Source organism: Salvia miltiorrhiza, chromosome 1 (genome assembly GCF_028751815.1).
Source record: "Salvia miltiorrhiza cultivar Shanhuang (shh) chromosome 1, IMPLAD_Smil_shh, whole genome shotgun sequence".
Lineage (NCBI taxonomy): Eukaryota > Viridiplantae > Streptophyta > Magnoliopsida > Lamiales > Lamiaceae > Salvia > Salvia miltiorrhiza.
This window is the reverse complement of record NC_080387.1, coordinates 54,018,814-54,036,422: the sequence shown is the minus strand read 5'-3', so window position 1 is coordinate 54,036,422 and position 17,609 is coordinate 54,018,814. Positions and strand designations below refer to the sequence as shown.

Sequence of the window (17,609 nt, the reverse complement as noted above, 5' to 3'; positions counted from 1 at the left end):
AGGATTTGGCGTTGGTTGCAGGCTTACAACCAGAAGTCATCCTCTTAAGATTTTAGATCATGGTTCTCAGCCGTCAATTTTGAGGATTGAAGCCGTTCCTACATCGAATTTTCTTTCCTTCTTCCTTTTTGTTGTTCTCTGTTTTCCTCTCTGTATTCTTGATTTGTTTTTTGGTACCTCTGGTGCCTTCAGAAAAAAATTATTATTATTATTTGACCTACATATTGACATCTCCCTCTATATATCCCTCTCGTATTTGCCTATTTGGTTTGATTGACAAAGGTAAAATAATCCGAAGTAATCATATAGTATTTGGTTAAAATTATTTGACTCTTGATGGATAATTCAATATGTTAAAAATGTGCTTCAATATTCACTTAGATGATAATTTATCAGTTCAAATTTGAGTTAATTAATAATCATCCTTCAATTCATAAAACAAAATTTCAAAAATACTTTTCACCAAATTCATGTGACTATAAATTATAGGAAAATGTCCCTTCCATCAAATGAGCAACCTTGAAATTATACTGTACTTTAGTCACAATTTTTCAATTTATTTTACACCACAATCAAGACACAATTAAATAATCCGAATTATCCTCTCATACACTATTTTAGTCTGGCGTAAGCTGGATATAAAATAAAATGCATCTTTCATATAACTGCATTTAATTACATAACTCAAGATTAGGCATGGAAAATTTTAAGAAATTTTTCGATTTTCTTTTTTATCATTCAACGACTTTGTAGATATGCAAATTCTGGGCATAGGCAAAGAGTTGAAGCTGAAGATGCAGAAACAATCTCATCTCACAGAAAGACTGGAAATCAATTTAAATAAAATTCAAGTGAATCTAAATCAAGAATGACAAACTCTATTGTATATATATGTTTTATAACAAGATAGATTGTATAATTCTATACCTCTACAGACTAGTGCCAAAATTCAGCTCACAGAAGCTTCTCTGCCATGGCTACACCTCCTCCTCCGGCTCGTTGGACTTCACCAGCACGACCTCTTCCTCGTCTAGTTTGCTGCTAGACGAGGGAGAGGAGACGCGCTCCTTCCCACCCGGTTGAGAAGAGGCATGACCGTACCAGACCATCCCGACCACTGCCACCACCATCCCAACAACCACATGTAGGTTGAGCCCCTCTTTCCCGAAGAAGAGAAACCCTAACGTTAGCACGAGGATGGTTTTCATGTGCCCGAGCACTTGAAACGAGACCGCTGTGAATCTTCCTATGCAGATGAACTGGCTTAGATTGGTTCCTATAGCAATGGCACAAGATATCCCAACAAACATCTGTAAAAGAGAGAGGGTCATTGTGTGTAACGCGATAAAGACTTTGGATTATCGCGTATTTTTCTTGTTAATATGCTCACCACCGATGACATGGTGTAGTGATACGCATCCACCCTCTTGCTCGTCAGCCAGTAATCCATCAACGGCCCGACCAGCAGCAACGATGCGGCTTGAGGTGGTGCCGTGTGGCCTAATAAGTTGAACGAGCCGATGGAGTGCTTCCGTTGAAGATAATGAACAAACTGCAATGCTCAACAGAAACATCAGAAATTAATCACACATCTTATATTCTTATCCAATTAGATGGATTTGATTTCAAAGTTTTTTTTTTCATAACTAAGTTGAATGGAAACAAACTTGACTTACATACTGCTGCAGAGAAGTGCTCCAAACGGCTATCAGAGCAGCAACGAACCCCTTAGCATTGACACTCACGTCGTTGACTGTGCAGATCGCCACGCCTAACAGAACGACTAAGATGCTCAGCTTGGTGTCCCTCGAGTATCTCACTCTGTCCAGCACCACTTCGAGGAGGCACGACACTGGGATCATGCTCAACTTCGCGATCTGATAGAGCAAATAATGGAAGCCAAAATACGAGATCAGGAATACATATCAATATACTATCGAAATGGCAAGAAAAAAATCTACTAGACCTGATAGAATCCCACTGAGTTCCACATCAAGCTCACATTCATCCCAACGATAGAAAAATTCGCAAACAAAACAAACTTCACAAGATCCGACACTGGCAGAGTCGAGCTCTGGATGTATCCATGCCGTTTGAGGATGAGAGTCATCATGGTCGTGGCAGCAAAATGCAGGCCAGTCAAAGTTGTAGCTGCGAAAGCATAAAACATAACAAGCAGAGTTTTTCAGCAAATGTTACACGATTTGCTAAAGAATGTCACACTAAAATAGTCGAGTTGGTTAAACTAGACCATTAGAGACTTCTTATATTAGACAAGTATGCTAATAATGAGGAACAAACAAGATATTGAGGAAACGTACACACGCAAAAATCATAATTATAGATACGGGCCTTTAAGCTTTCGAGGATATGTTGTGGGGGATAGACATAGTCGACATACCAAAAGTGAAACCGTAGGAAGCCATCAAAGTTTTGTTGACAATGATGATTCCAACCGAGGTGACAATGTTGAACAACCATGCTGCCAAATCAAGAGTCACCTTGTTTTCCTCCTTGCCTTTCGGAGACATTCTCTTCTGCTTCAAGAAAACAAAACTTCCATAAAATCAGATTGAAGGAAAGGGATTTATGATAGTTTTCTAGGGTTTATCTAACTCGAGCTCGTTCCAATCTAGGCCAACTAAACAAGGAAAGTGAAATGAACCAAGCCATTTTAGTGTTGTTGAGGCAAAATTCTATCAGAAAACAAAGGACACACTGAAACACATGCATTGGTTATAAAATGAAGTTACTCAATCAAATTGGTATTTCTCCAACAAGCCATGAAATCTCCATAATTCAGTCTTCAAAGCTCAACTTCTCTGAGATTTAATTTTGTCACTGATACTGCCAATTCCCCACAACCATGAAAGAGTCAATGTAGCATTCAAATCATCACCTTTTTTGTGTGGAATTCAAGCATTCAAACATCAATACATCAACCCAAATTCATCATTTTTCGACTAAAAATAGATTACACTGTAAATTTAAAGGGGGGAAAATTGGAATAAATACTTGCCCACGATAATGTTCTTGAAATCTAGGCAGATAAGGTATTACAGAAGTTATAAAGCATTTGCTCCTTTCCCCTGCACCTGTCCAAGCAACACAATTTCTAAAAAATTAACCTCGATTTCGATTCAATCAACAATAAAACAGTGGAAAAATCAGTTCTTGGGAAAACACACACACACACGCACAATCACTAAATTGTAACCCTCCTCATGAAATATGCTAAATCCATATTTCAAGTCAAAAAGTCAAAATTTGATCTTCATCTCAAAACTCGGAAACCAGAAACAAGGATGCAACAATAATTTGGGAACTTACTTCAGTTGTGCATATGATTGGGAGTTCTTGCAGATTGGTACGATTATGTGGGGGTGCAATAAATCCAAATAAGAGTTGAATTTGGGTTGATGAATGAGCTGTATTTATATGAAATCAGTGGAGATATTATGGAAAAAACGTGGACTCTGTGATGCAGAATTCCAGCCGTCTTGTCAACTAGTCGTCTCTCTCTCTCTCTTTCTCTCTCTACTATTATTCTAACATGGGTCGTGAGTGCCGGCCTTGTCTAGGAGTCGGGGATTTGATTAGGGGAAGAATTTCTCAAGAATCACTCTGCAAAAAAAGATGGAATGTTTTTGTTTTTGGTGTGATGATCACAGCGAACAGATGAGCTAACTGCAAACTACATTACTCATAATTGTAGACTTGTAGTGATTTTGATTTTTGCATAAAATATTGGTGTAACTTTTTCGGTTTAATCTGTTTTGTATCTCTAGTTTTTTAATGTTTTTTTTTATAAAATATTCTTTTAACTTCTGTGTCCTAATTTTTTGCATTTTTCAAAAAATATAATGCAATTTATAATTGGACAACATGAGATATTCCAAATTCTTTGCAGCTAGAAAAAGTGTTATTGTGTTTTTTGTTCAATCTTAACAATTGTTTTTTTTTTTCTACTTGATAATATATTCAACATATCGCATGATTATGGCTGGGGAAATATACCGAAAACTCAGTATATCGGTCATACCGTACCGAAAAATACTGTAAAATACCGAACTTAAGGTATACCGGATTTTTCGGTAAGGTATAATACCGTACCGAAGATTTACGGTAAGGTAAAGGTATGAATTTTCCAGATACCGGGGTATACCAGCATATACCGATACCGAGGTATATACCGAAAAAAATCAATAAATACTGTATTAAAGGTATATACCAAAATAAGGTATGATACCTTATTAACGGTATACCGGTATTAAGGTATAATACCTTGTTCTGATATACCGCAATTGTCAGTATATACCGGTATATCGAAAATCGCAGTATATACCGTATCAAAATCTATAGTTTTAAAATATATATTATATATTTTTATGTTTATATTTTAAAAATATTGATAAATTTTATAAAATAATGTATATAATCTATATTTTATGAATATATATACAAGTACATGAATTTATAAATATCATCAAATGATACAATAATAAACAAAATATAATTCATATAGTTATGATATAATATTCACCTTATATGAGTTATATAGTTATATTTTATAGTATATAACTAAGATTATTGTTGTACACTAAATTACATCTAACTTATAACATCTATATTTACATGTATGAGAATATAAATATCATCGATACAAAAATGAACATAGTATAATATATATAATTGAATTATAGTATTGTTTATATTGATATTATAGGCTTATAGTATAGTTATAATATAATATTCACTTTATTTAAGTTATAGTATTGTTAATGTTGTTATATTGTAGACTTGTGAAATTGCTAACACGAGAACAAATTTGTAATTTATTTATTTTATTGCGTTTAAGTTTTATTGTTGACATTATATTTGTTTGATGGTTTTTATCAGGTAAGCAAGTTTAAAACAAAATTATCGATATTATCGTACCGAAATTTATCAATTTCAATATACCGTGTAAGTGCGATATACCGAAACATGATACGGTATACCGAAACCACGGTATACCGAAGCACAGTATGGTATGCCGAAACAAAGATACGGTGAATGTATGAGATTTTTTCATACCGTAATTTAAGGTATACCGGACTAAGGTATACCGTAGGTAAATGTATGAAATTTCTCCATATCGGAGGTAAAGGTAAGGTATAAGATATGGACAATTTATTAAGGTGTACCGTATCATCCCACCCCTACGCATGATGTATATTTGCATTCTAATTTTTTAACTAATTTACATCTTCTGGGACGGAGGGAGTATTTATTTATTTATTCAGGGGATGTTCACTTTGAATGATTGATAAGATGTATAATTGAGTATTTTGTCCTCAACTGTAGGATTTGTCCAATCTAATTCTTATGAAATATGGATCAAACAAAACTAACTCAAATAATAGAATTAATCAAGAACTTTGGAATATCTGAAAGTTTGAATCCATCAAAATAAAAAAAAAAAAAATTATTATTTTTATCTACTAAAATTAATCCTCTAAAATAAACGTCCCTGGAGTATACACGAGCCGACATATAAACTTTGCTTTTTAAGAAATGTGGAGGTATATGCTTGTGATGCTACATACAATATTAAGTAAATATTGGAAGTCATTTTCCGATTTGTTTTTTCCACATAATTTTTTTTTTCTTTTTTGATTGGATTTTTCCACGTAAGTTGGGACCTATATATTTAAAATCCTAGCTAGGAGAAGGCCACCAAAGGAAAAGGCAAACATTGCACATTATATGTTTAAATTTAATTGAAATTACCTTCTTCTTTTTATGGGCCATGAAACGCACGGGATTCTTTGTTACATTTTTCTTTTAAATTATCTTTCAATAATTAGTTGTATTAACACATATCGTGTGAATCGAATATAACATGCTGTATTAAATGATATTTCTAAATGTGTAATAATGAAGTAACAAAAATTGCAACGTATAAGTCGAATTGGAGTGAGAAATATCCAAGTGACGTATGTATCCTTAAGTTACTTTTATTTGAATTTAATTTTTTCACTAAAAAATGTTATGTTGATGGCACTTTGTCAAATCGCAATTTTAATCTTCACCCACTCATACTATATCTCTTGCTTGTTTTGGTGAAAAAAAATAATCTAAATTTGGTGGTAGTTTGATAAGATTGAATTAACTCAAATATTAAATTGTTGCAACTAAGTCCCATTTTCTTTTACAAGTCTTCTATCCGTAAAGGATTATAAAATTGACCATTGCATTGCATATGATGTTGTGTTTCAATTTATACAACAATATTTCCATTAGAAGTCTTTTTTATATACAACAATTTATCTGCACTACTTTTACTTTTGAATCGTTCAAACTTTCTTCTACAAATCATATTAGAAATAAGGTTGATTCAATTATAGCCCATATTTTACTTTTTATAGCCTCTATATTTACATATAGGATAAAATATAAAATAAAATTTTAATTATTATTTTAGAATCATCCTATAAATAAATATTTACAGCACAAAATTTTGACCTTAACTGGACTAAAATCTAAAAAGTTTAAACCCCCCCAACAATATGAGTGATTTTATTTATAGCCCTCATTTTACTCTCCATAAATATTAAATATAGAAACATTTTTAATATTTATATAAGAATAAAATAGTATTTTATTAATTTTTTTTTAATATTTTATAAAATAAGACTATAAAGAGTAAATTAGGAGCTATGAATAGATTCACACCAATAATATATATATATATATATAGGGGCGCGCTCCAGTGAGACCCCCTATTTGCATTTTTGCCTATTAACACTTTAATACTAATGAACAAAACGTATATCTAATGAACAAGATGTATATACTGATGAAAAATAAAATTTAAAAAATTCGTAATGAATAAGACATATATACTGATGAACATGGCCGTATATACTGATGAACAATGCAGTATATACTGATGAATAACAAAAATTTAAAATATTCTGCTCCCTCCAGGATTCGAACCCTGCGAAAAAAAATCATCCTCCAGATACAATATCAGTCATATGATTGATAAAATAAACGCACCAGATCGTGCCCTAGATCTCACTAAAATTAGGGGGTCTCATTGGAGCGGCCCCCTATATATATATATATATATATATATATATATATATAGGGTCGCATTCAATGGAGACCATTTCTTATATAGAGAATGAAGACCAAATCAAGGCCATTCATCTCAATCCAATCAATGATCCAGATTATTTCCTGATTTGATTTTTCATGTAATTAAATAATGGTTAATTACATTTATTTAATCCAAAAAGGGCAAAAACGTCCACTCAAATCCACGAATTATGGCATCTGGTTGAACAAATCCCGAAAATTACTCTCTTCCAATTCTGGGACCTGATCCGTCAATGAACATAATAGATGAACATTAGTATGTTCATTGTTTTCCTACGAACATTTCGATGAACATTAGTATGTTCATTGGTTTTTCTACGAACATATCGACGAATATCAGTATGTTCATTGGTTTTTCTACGAACATATCGACGAACATCAGTATGTTCATTGGTTTTCTACGAACATATTAACGAACATCAGTATATTCATTGATATTTTCTGCGAACACTTCATTGACGATATGCAGATCTGCCATCGTCGTCTTCATCGGCTTCACCCTGACGACGCCGGGGCAGCACAGCCTCGAGAATCCCTCTGCCTGCGACGCCGGCGGAGCAGCAGGAGGAGGAAGAAGAGATGGAGGCGATAGGGGAGGGAGGCGGTGGAAGGGAGAATGGAGGGGATGGCGGCGGAGCAGAAGCGGCGACGGCGGGGAGGAAGGCGGCGGAGCAGCAGCAGGAGAGATGGAGGCGATTGGGAAGGTGGCGGGGAGGGAGGCGGCGGAGCAGTAGGAGAGATGGGGAGGCGGTGGAGCAGCAGAGATGGAGGCGGCGGGGGAGGGGGGAGAGTGATTGAGAGAGAGAGATAGAGAGAGAGCGTGAATGAGAGAGAGTGAGTGAGATTAGGGTTAAATAGAAAATGACATGCTTAACCTTTTGATTATAAAATAAATGAAAATTAATAAAATTAATCAATTAAATTACCACCATTAGATTAAGTTAGATCAAGGAACCAGATTTGGTCTTCATTCTCTATATAGGGGAGTGGTCTCCATTGAACTCTCCCCTATATATATATATATATATATATATATATATATATATATATATATATATATATATATATAGGGTTAGCTTCCATGGCAACCACCTACTTAGATGAAGAATAGAGACCACATCATGTCCGTTGGATGAATCTGAATCAAGGGACAATAAAATTCCATGATATTAAATTAATTTGGTATGTTTATGAAATCTCGTGAAATACTTCATTCTTTTTCTGATGTGATACCATTCGTCAATGAACGTAATAGCTGAACATTAGTATGTTCATTTATTTTCCTACGAACATATATCACTGTTCATTTGTTTTTCTACGCATATATCATCGAACATTAGTATGTTCATACATTTTTCTACGAACATAATAACGAACATTAGTACGTTCATTAGTATTTTCTATGTGAACATTAGTATGTTCGCTTGTTTTCCTACGAACATATCAACGAACATTAGTATGTTCATAAGTATTTTCTACGAACGTGTGGGAGAGAGAGAGAGAGCGTGAGTTTGGAGAGAGGGACGAATCAGTGAGGGAGAGATTTGAGCATAAATAAAAGATTTGATTAGTTGTAATTAGGGAAATAAATAAATATGGAAAAATTACAATAATTAATTAATGGACGAATGATCACCGTTAGATTAAGCAAGATCGACGCACAAGATTTGGTCTTCATTCTCTATATAAGAAGTTGTCTCCATAGAACTCCATCTATATCTATATATATATATAGGGGAGGGCTACAGTAAAAACACTTCTTAAAATATAAATATAAACGTTTTTTAATATACGAATTTTATCCAACAGGGTTACGAATTCATCCAACAGAGTTACGAATTGCGAAAAATAAAATTTTGCTGCCTTCGGGATTCGAACCCAGGACCACGAATTCATCCAACAGGGTTACGAATCAACCGTAGATCTTGATGATCTAAGGGCTGAAAATCATTTATATTTTATACACTTAAGAGTGTTTTTATTCTAGCCCTCCCCTATATATATATATAGCCCATTTATAAGGGCCCCCTATAATTTATGGAGCCGAAAATATATGGAGTTCGCGGCCCATTTTCCTCCACATATGTTTTGTATGCTTTTTACTAACCAAAGTAACATAAATGACATAACCAAAGTAATATAAATGATATATCAAATAATTTTTTCCTCGTCTATTCAAAATATTGCTAATACCACAACAATTTACCGGTTTGTAACAAAACAATCAATCATTTTACGATATAATATTTTCAATTAGTCGATATAATAGAGATGCACAAGCAGCATGATACGCCAGCCCAATTATGCTCAGCCCATAGCCCATTAGGTTATCATTATCAATGATATAAATATTGTAATCTCTAAGTTACTCATTATGGAATGAATATTTTGATTGATGTTTATCAAATCTCTCTCTTCTCTCTTGATTTCTGAAGTTTGAGCTACTCAAATTGCTCCACCATTGATACAGATCGTATCAATTGGTGCTTTCATTGAGAGATCATCTCTCTTTGATTATCAAAAAAAAAAAAAAATGTCAACATCTAAAATACTAGCTGCCATTGAAGAAATCCATATCTCCATCTACAGTCTGGAATCCTCCATCGATGCAAAATTTTCGGCCACCAACACGTTCTCTCCGGCTACTGCTCCAGATCTATGTTGGTTTCCACCTTCTTCCCCACCACCCATTACTTCAGCCTCTTATCCACCACGACCGTTTTCCCCAATCCTACATACAACTCACTCCACATCACTTCTTCCCATTCACCGTCTTAGCCCATCTGAAATCGAAGAGAAAAACAACCGCGAGCTTTATTACAATTGTGACCAAACCTGGTTCGATACCCATCGATGCCGAAGCAAATACTTGATTTTGTTTGGCACCGACGACGAGGATGACTTCGGCGATCCTAAATCCCCAGATTTCATGGCTGGAGTCGAAGTCACGGTGGAGGATCCCACAACTTTATCGCCTCATCCTTCACCATTCCCGACCACTCACAACGCTTCTCCGATTTTCTCGTCGTTGGCACCCTTCGCCACCACCGTTGCCCCAACTTCGCAACCTGTCTCATTTTCATCTCCTCATGTACCACCGACCACTCCTGCACCGCCCAGCCCAACAGATCTACCCTTTACCGATGTTCCTCCCCATCTGCCGTCCAAAGCTATCCCACTTCACTCTTTTTTGCACCAGCACACTCCGACGCCACCCACACCGACACGGATAGATCCAACCTTTTCACCCTGCATATCCCCTCCCCTGTTTACCGAACTCAAATCACCACCTCTGCTACCACTGATAGTTCCCCAATTGTCACCGTCGCTACCGCTAATACCACCTCCACCCGGCGAGCTACCCTCAGATGTACCGCCTTCACGTGCAATACCACCAACAACACTAATAACTCCTCTGGTGAGTTCTCTGTCAATTCTTGGCAGCCGATTTTGGTTGCTCGCTGGCTCTAAGGGCGAGATTGTGGCCGTTGCTCTTGGATCCATATATGTTGCTATTGCGGATGTTCTAACCGGGGGCGTCGTCTCTAGCTTTAACCTTCTCATGGGTGTTTTCGCCAGTGAAGAAGTTCAGCTATGCAGTGAACCGCCGCCGGATCTCTTGGGAATACCAAGTCGATCCCATACCATGTCGTATCAGTTTTTGAGTTTTGTTTGGATTATTTTTGTGCAGGTTTTTAGCTGGGACTTTTGGCGAGCACTTGGTGAGCATAGCTTTATCAATCTTTTAGCTAATTTCCAGTCGGAGCTTTTATCAAGCAAGTGGCGGGTAGTTGTTACTTCAGCACTATTTAGTTTCATTTTTGCAATTAGTGGGCCAAATCATGTATTCCCATCACCATTTTGCGCAGCTTCACCTTGAGGACAAGGTGATTGTGAAGGAGTAGGGTATGATACGCCAGCCCAATTATGCTCAGCCTATAAATATTGTAATCTCTAAGCTACTCATCATGGAACAAATATTTTGGTTGATGTTTATCAAATCTCTCTCTTCTCTCTTGATTTCTGGAGTTTGAGCTACTCGAATTGCTCCACCATTGATATGGATCGTATCATAGCACAACTGAAAGAAGTGAATGAGTTTGTGTTCCGTCATGATTATATGATATGCATGACTGGAGATTTGTGAATATCGAAAGATTATGGGATTGATTCATAGCTCAAATTGCCAATGAGGTATAGCTCAAGTAATAAAGTTGAGACATTAAAAAATTTTATTTTATAAAGGGTATTGGATTCTATATTTTGTAAGAGGTATTAGGTTCAATTTCGTCTGCATACGGTGTAGTTTTTACCCCACGTACTTAATGGTTATTTTTCCACCTTTATGTGCGTAAAGGTCCGACACGGTTCAATTCCATTTACGTGCAATGTAGTTTTATCACTATATATTTTGTATTTAAAAATAAAAATAAAATCATAGCTCAAATTATAATTAGTGTTTCCTTGGATTGCTAATGCCATCATTAGTTGTCCCAACATTCTAAATTGGATATATTGTGTACATTATATTTTGCATTTCACATGCGCATTAAATAATGAAATCCATCATGTATAACATTATACTTTACATAATATCGATAAATGTATGATGATGGTGTACATGCATGACACTTGCATGTTACATTACATGTGGTTACTCACAAATTTAGCATGTTTGAGAAACAAACGCGACCATTTTCATTAAAGTCCCAGACAATGTTCAAGTTTTTTTAGTTTTTATTTTTATTTAAGCTCAAAATGATGAAATGAAAGTGCACTTATATCTTTGGCGTGTGGTATAGGATGAGAATAAGGCTTGTATTAATGGAAAAGAAAAAGAGTACAAAACATCCAAGAAAGCGCAAAAGAGAGCAAACAAAAGACCGAGCCTCATTAAAACCTTCTAAGAAGAAGAGACCTTAGAAGGAAAAAGAGTACTCGTGAAAGACTCACATTCGGTTCAGGAGCGGGAAGAGACAACTTCAGGAGTTCCGGCCTAACCATCACCCCTAAGAAGCTCGGCTCAAGAAAACCGGAAGAAGAAGAACCAAGAAAGAAAACAGGAGACCAACAACTAAAGAAAACAACCCAACCAAAGCCTAAGGGAACCAACGAACCTGCTTATATAACCATACGGATATGACTATGCGTCGACATATCCCTTGCAACCGCAATCCTAATCTCCTCAATCGCAAAAGGCCACCAGCCTTCCTGCCGATCATCATTGGCCATAATATCTGCCGGTTGATTACCCTCACGGTAAATATGCGAGACCATCAAAGAAAAATCCCGAAGCAGGCGAAGAGTATGCTGCCAAAACGCCCTAAATCTCCAAGGAACATCACTCGAGCGAGAGTACAAAAGGTGAACCACATACATAGAGTCAGCCTCAACCCACAGATGCCGCCAGCCTCGGGTATGAGCAATGTGAATAGCATAGATCACAGCCAACAATTCCGCCTCGAAAGCAAAGCCGTTGCCGCCTTTAAAATGAAAACAACCTCGGACATGAGACCACTTGTCTCGAAAAACCCCACCCGCAGCAATAACTCCAGGAGCTCCCGCCGCCGAGCCATCTGTATTAACTTTAATCCATTGACCAACGGGAGGCCACCAGTGAACCTCCACCATACAGGGGGGAGGAGCAGCACGGCTCCTCACCCCAATCGCACGGGTGATCGAATAGTCAGCCCAAGAATTAGAAATATTACCCAACTTCCGGAAAACCCCATCAATCTCCATAAAGTAAGCCTTGACAAAGGCCAAAACCGCACGTCTATCAAAGCACAAATCCTCAAAAATAAGCGCATTGCGTCCCGACCAGATACGCCACATCAGAGTGATAATTCCCGCCTTCCAAAAGGAACCAATTTGGGAACTCCAAGAGAGATTCCAAGCCAGAACTAGGAAGGAATGAATATCCATGCACCCCAAGAGATTCTCTTTACCAAACCAACCTAAAAAATCAGTCCAAATAGGGCGAACACACGAGCACTCCCAAAGCACATGCGAAATCGTCTCACTATCTTGGAGACACAAAGAACAAGCATTGGGCGCAATTAACCCTTGCCGGATCAGAACATCAAAAGTAGGCAAGCGCCCATGGAGGACACGCCAACAGAGAATAGATCGCCTCATCGGAATAAAGTCCTCCCAGATCCATTTGCCCCAGCTAACAGCAGGAAAACGATGGCAAATATTAGAAAAAGCCAAAGAGGCCGAAACCTCACCCCTAACCGATTGTTTCCAATATCTCGTATCCCTCTGGCCGCCCATCGGAATACGCAGAATATCATCCACAATATCAGGAAAACGAGAAACAAAGGATGTCGTGAAATGCCAAACACCATCATAAAAATAATCACTAACCGAGAAGCTCAGAAAATCATGCATATATATCGGAATTTTAAGTTTATCCACAAGCTTGTACCCAAGCCAATCATCCCGCCAAAAGTAAGTATGCTCACCACGGTCAATACAAACATAAGAATCATCCACCAACTGATTGACTTCTTCTTTCATCCCAATCCAAACAGAAGAGTTCGACACCGAATCCTTTGCAACCCCAAAATTGTTTAGATATCTCGATCTCAGAATGGAATGCGCCCAAACAGTTCCCTGAATTAACTTCCAAGCCAGCTTCATCAAATAAGATTTGTTCATTAACGTAAAAGATCTAATGCCGAGGCCGCCTTCTTTCAAGGGGGAGCAGACTCTACCCCAACTAACAGCACAGCTGGGCCGTTTATCAATATTTCCCGACCAAACGAAATTACGACATTTCCTGTCAAGGGAGTGCAGTAACGATTTTGGCCATTTGTAAACCATCATGGAGTGAACAATCGAACTCTGAATAACCGACTTGACTAAACAAAGCCTCCCAGCCATAGAAAGATGACGACCTTTCCATCGAGCAAACTTCTGGACAATCCTATCATGAATTGCCTGAAAGAAAGAAGCTCTCGGACGCCCAACGAAAATCGGAACTCCCAAGTAATTGAAAGGAAGGTTCCCGGTAGTGAAACTGAGCTCACGATGAATAGCACTTTTCCTGTCATTGAGAACTCCCGAACCAAAGTAAATGCAAGACTTCTCCAGACTACACTGCTGACCCGAAAGAGAGTCGTAGTACGAAAAGATCTGATGAATTTTTCTAGCATTCCGAACCGTAGCTTTACAAAAGATCATAACGTCATCCGCATAGAACAAGTGAGTAGGGAACTGAAAAGTTCGACTATAGCGCATAGGTTCTAGATGCCCAGAATCAACGCAGCTGCTAAAAAGCCGACTCAAGATATCCTCCGCAATTCCAAAGAGAATCGGAGAAAGGGGATCTCCCTGACGCACTCCGCGAGAACAAGCAAAATATCCCCGCAGCTGACCATTATAGAGAATAGAGAGCCTCGCCGAGCTGAAAATAATTGAAATCCAGTAAATGAATTTCTCATGATAGTGATTAGCTCGCAAAACTTGCAAGATAAAATCCCATCGAATAGTATCAAAGGCTTTCCGGATGTCAACTTTACAAGCCATATTACGTCCCCTGTCCGTGCGTTTCATACAGTTGAAACCTTCCGAGCTGAGCATGATGCAATCATGAATATTATGCCCGCTAATAAAGCCGAATTGATTGTCAGAAACATGAGACGCAGCCACCACGCCAAGACGAGAGGCAAGAATCTTCGAGATAATCTTGAATAAGAAATTCGAAAGGACAATCGGTCGAAGATCAGCAACAGTGTCAACTGAATCCTTCTTGGGAATCAAAATCATCGTACTGGAATTACACCCAGAAGGTAAATAAGAATGGCGAAAGAAATTCTGAACAGCCGCAATGACATCCGCTTTAATCACATCCCAGCAACTTTGAAAGAAGTTACCAGAGAAACCATCAGGGCCAGGAGCACTTGAAGCATCCATATTAAAAACCGTCGCCGCAATTTCACTCTCATCGGGTATACTCACCAACCGCGCATTCTGATCATCAGACACCCCCGACTGAAAAAGCGCATCAATCTCTAACTGATCTCCAGAAGGTCGACCATCATCAGCGAAAAGAGACGTAAAGTGGTCAATAATATGATTCTCAATAATAGTGGCATCATAAGTCTCTCTACCATCAATCTTGAGGCGAGTGAAAGGCGCATTCCGTTTCTTGAACTTGGTCAAACGGTGAAAAAACTCAGTATTCCTGTCTCCATCCCGAAGCCAGTTCGCACGGCTTTTTTGCTGAAGCAAACAGTTCTTATGTGTCAACGATACATTTAGCTTTGCCTGAAGACTAACCTCCTCATCAAAGAGATCGTTCGTATATCCAGAAGCAGAAATCTTCCCCTGAGTAGTCTCAAGCTGTTTCATGAGAGAAGAAATGGAGGAATCCACATTGCCAAAAACCTCTTTATTCCAAACCCCAATCTCCTTACGAAGCCTTTTCAATTTCAACATAACACATAAAATCGGGCAGCGTGTGCTGACAGTCTCCCTCCAAGATGTCGCCACCAGCTCCTGAAAGGTCGGATGCAAGGTCCACATATTAAGAAAACGGAAAGGCCTCCGACCAGAAGGGTTTGTCAATTTGCATTGCAACACCAACGGAGAGTGATCCGAAGTGAGGCGAGGCAGGACAGCAGTAACCAACGACGACCAAAGATCAGCAAAACCCTGCGAAAACAAAGCACGATCTAAAACAGATTCCACATGGTGTGGTAAAAATCTACGTCCCGACCAAGTGAATCGAAGCCCCTCCGTAGGGGATTCAATAAAGCCAGAGTCATCAATAAAATTACAAAACTCCTCACAAGAACCTCTATGTGGCGAAGCTAAACTCAGACGCTCATGAGCACCTTTCACCGCATTAAAATCGCCCATGAAAACCATTTTTCCAGAAACGAAACGAAGAAGATCATGCCAGAGATCACAGCGGTCATTTTGGTCATTCGAACCATGAACAAAAGCAATACGAAAATCATAACTATGCCACAGGCAGTCCACCACAACCACCTGATCAGAAGAGAACAAAACATTAGTAACAACAGAAGAGTGAACAAAAACCCAAATATTTGAACAGCGAGGAGACCGGCAGTTTTGATGCACCGGGACAAGATTCAACGAATGCCAGTAACTCTGTCTAACTTTCCGAAACGCCCGTTTCGGTTCAAGAATGCCCAACACCACCGGGCTAAAAGAATTACAATGCTCCTTCAGCAGACGTTTGGATTCATCCGTTAAACCACGGACATTCCATGCAATAATATTCATCAGAATTAATTTATGTTAGCGGAGGCAGCTCCGCTTCTTTCAACCTCTTCCGCCCAGCTTTCTTTGGCGACGCTCTCCATGGCTAGAGCGCTGTCTCTATTACTTGTATCAATCACAAAAGTACGCGACGTATCCCCCGTGTTACGAAGTCTACTTTTAATGCTTGTGTCCGCTGGCCTGTTTGCTGTGTTCTCCGCTGCCCTAGCAGCTTGGTCCTGTTTGGATGGTCTTCCTCGTCGCTTAGCAGGAGCAACTGTTTCTGGCATGGGCGCTTTAGCTATCGCCAAAATCTGCTCAAGTCTTTGAGCTTTCAAGGCATTATTAACAGCAATATCATCCGTTGTGGAAACGTACTTCCCACTGCTGTCATAGTTCACTTCTTCATCCTCATCCGAAACCTCCTCCGAGATATGTCCATCATTGATAGCAGAAATGTTGACTGGCTGATCAAACACCGAGTTTTTACAAGGTTTTAGACAGTCGGCCAACCTATCAGGGCCGTAGTGTTCAGCAGAATTGGAATCATCCAAAGATTTACCCCTAGAAAGAGGTACCCGCCGCTGCTGCTCCGGTTCTTCAAGCAATTCAGTGCCTTCGTTAGCCAACAGGGCAAAACTGTTGTTCGACGCCGAAACCGGCAAGCTTAACTGTTTATGGTGATCATTTTTCTGAAGTGAGTAACATCCCGGGTCCGAACGAGCTGCGGAAACCTGTATGTCGCTTCTCGAACCCACCTCAACCGGCCTATCTCCCTTGGCTGTCTCCTGCTCATGCTCTCTCTCGTCTCTAGCATCACCAGAGATAGGTTTCCACTGTTTCCCATTTTTAACCAAAGGCATTTGACTTCTATCTTGAACATCCTCTTCCACAACCGTCTTCTTAACGGAGATTTTCCGACACTTTTCGATGGGATGTCCTGTAAGTTTACATTTTGAGCAATAGAAAGGTAAATTCTCATACGTGAATTCAACATAGAACGAAAAAGAATCGTTATCAATTAAGAGAGTAGTAGGAAAGGATTTGGACATATCTAACTCAATAAGAAGACGCGCGAACTGCCCAAAATCACGACGGGCCGAGGCTCCGTCAATTTTAATAGGATGACCAATGTACCGCCCAATCCCGGCTAGAATCTCAGGATGCCAATACTCAATTGGCAAATAATGTATCCTCACCCATACATTCGCCATGGAAGAATTCTCTTT

General features: G+C 38.5%; 1 protein-coding gene across 5 annotated transcripts; it reads right to left on the bottom strand.

Moving 5' to 3' along the window:
• Nucleotides 1-795: 795 nt before the first annotated feature.
• On the bottom strand, nucleotides 796-3,698 carry LOC130994149 (UDP-rhamnose/UDP-galactose transporter 5-like). Of its 5 annotated transcripts, XM_057919184.1 has the most exons (7): nucleotides 3,331-3,698; nucleotides 3,016-3,115; nucleotides 2,402-2,537; nucleotides 1,967-2,151; nucleotides 1,677-1,877; nucleotides 1,391-1,552; nucleotides 796-1,310 (listed from the first exon to the last, which is right to left on the bottom strand). In XM_057919184.1, exons 3-7 carry the CDS (start codon nucleotides 2,529-2,531, stop codon nucleotides 978-980), a joined length of 1,011 nt encoding a protein of 336 aa, XP_057775167.1. In that variant the 5' UTR covers nucleotides 2,532-2,537; nucleotides 3,016-3,115; nucleotides 3,331-3,698; the 3' UTR covers nucleotides 796-977. The 5 variants fall into 5 exon arrangements, with proteins under 5 accessions (XP_057775167.1, XP_057775172.1, XP_057775174.1 ...); XM_057919189.1 differs by lacking the exon at nucleotides 3,016-3,115 and having other exon boundaries at nucleotides 2,402-2,540; XM_057919191.1 differs by lacking the exon at nucleotides 3,016-3,115.
• Between the last annotated feature and the right edge of the window lie 13,911 nt (nucleotides 3,699-17,609).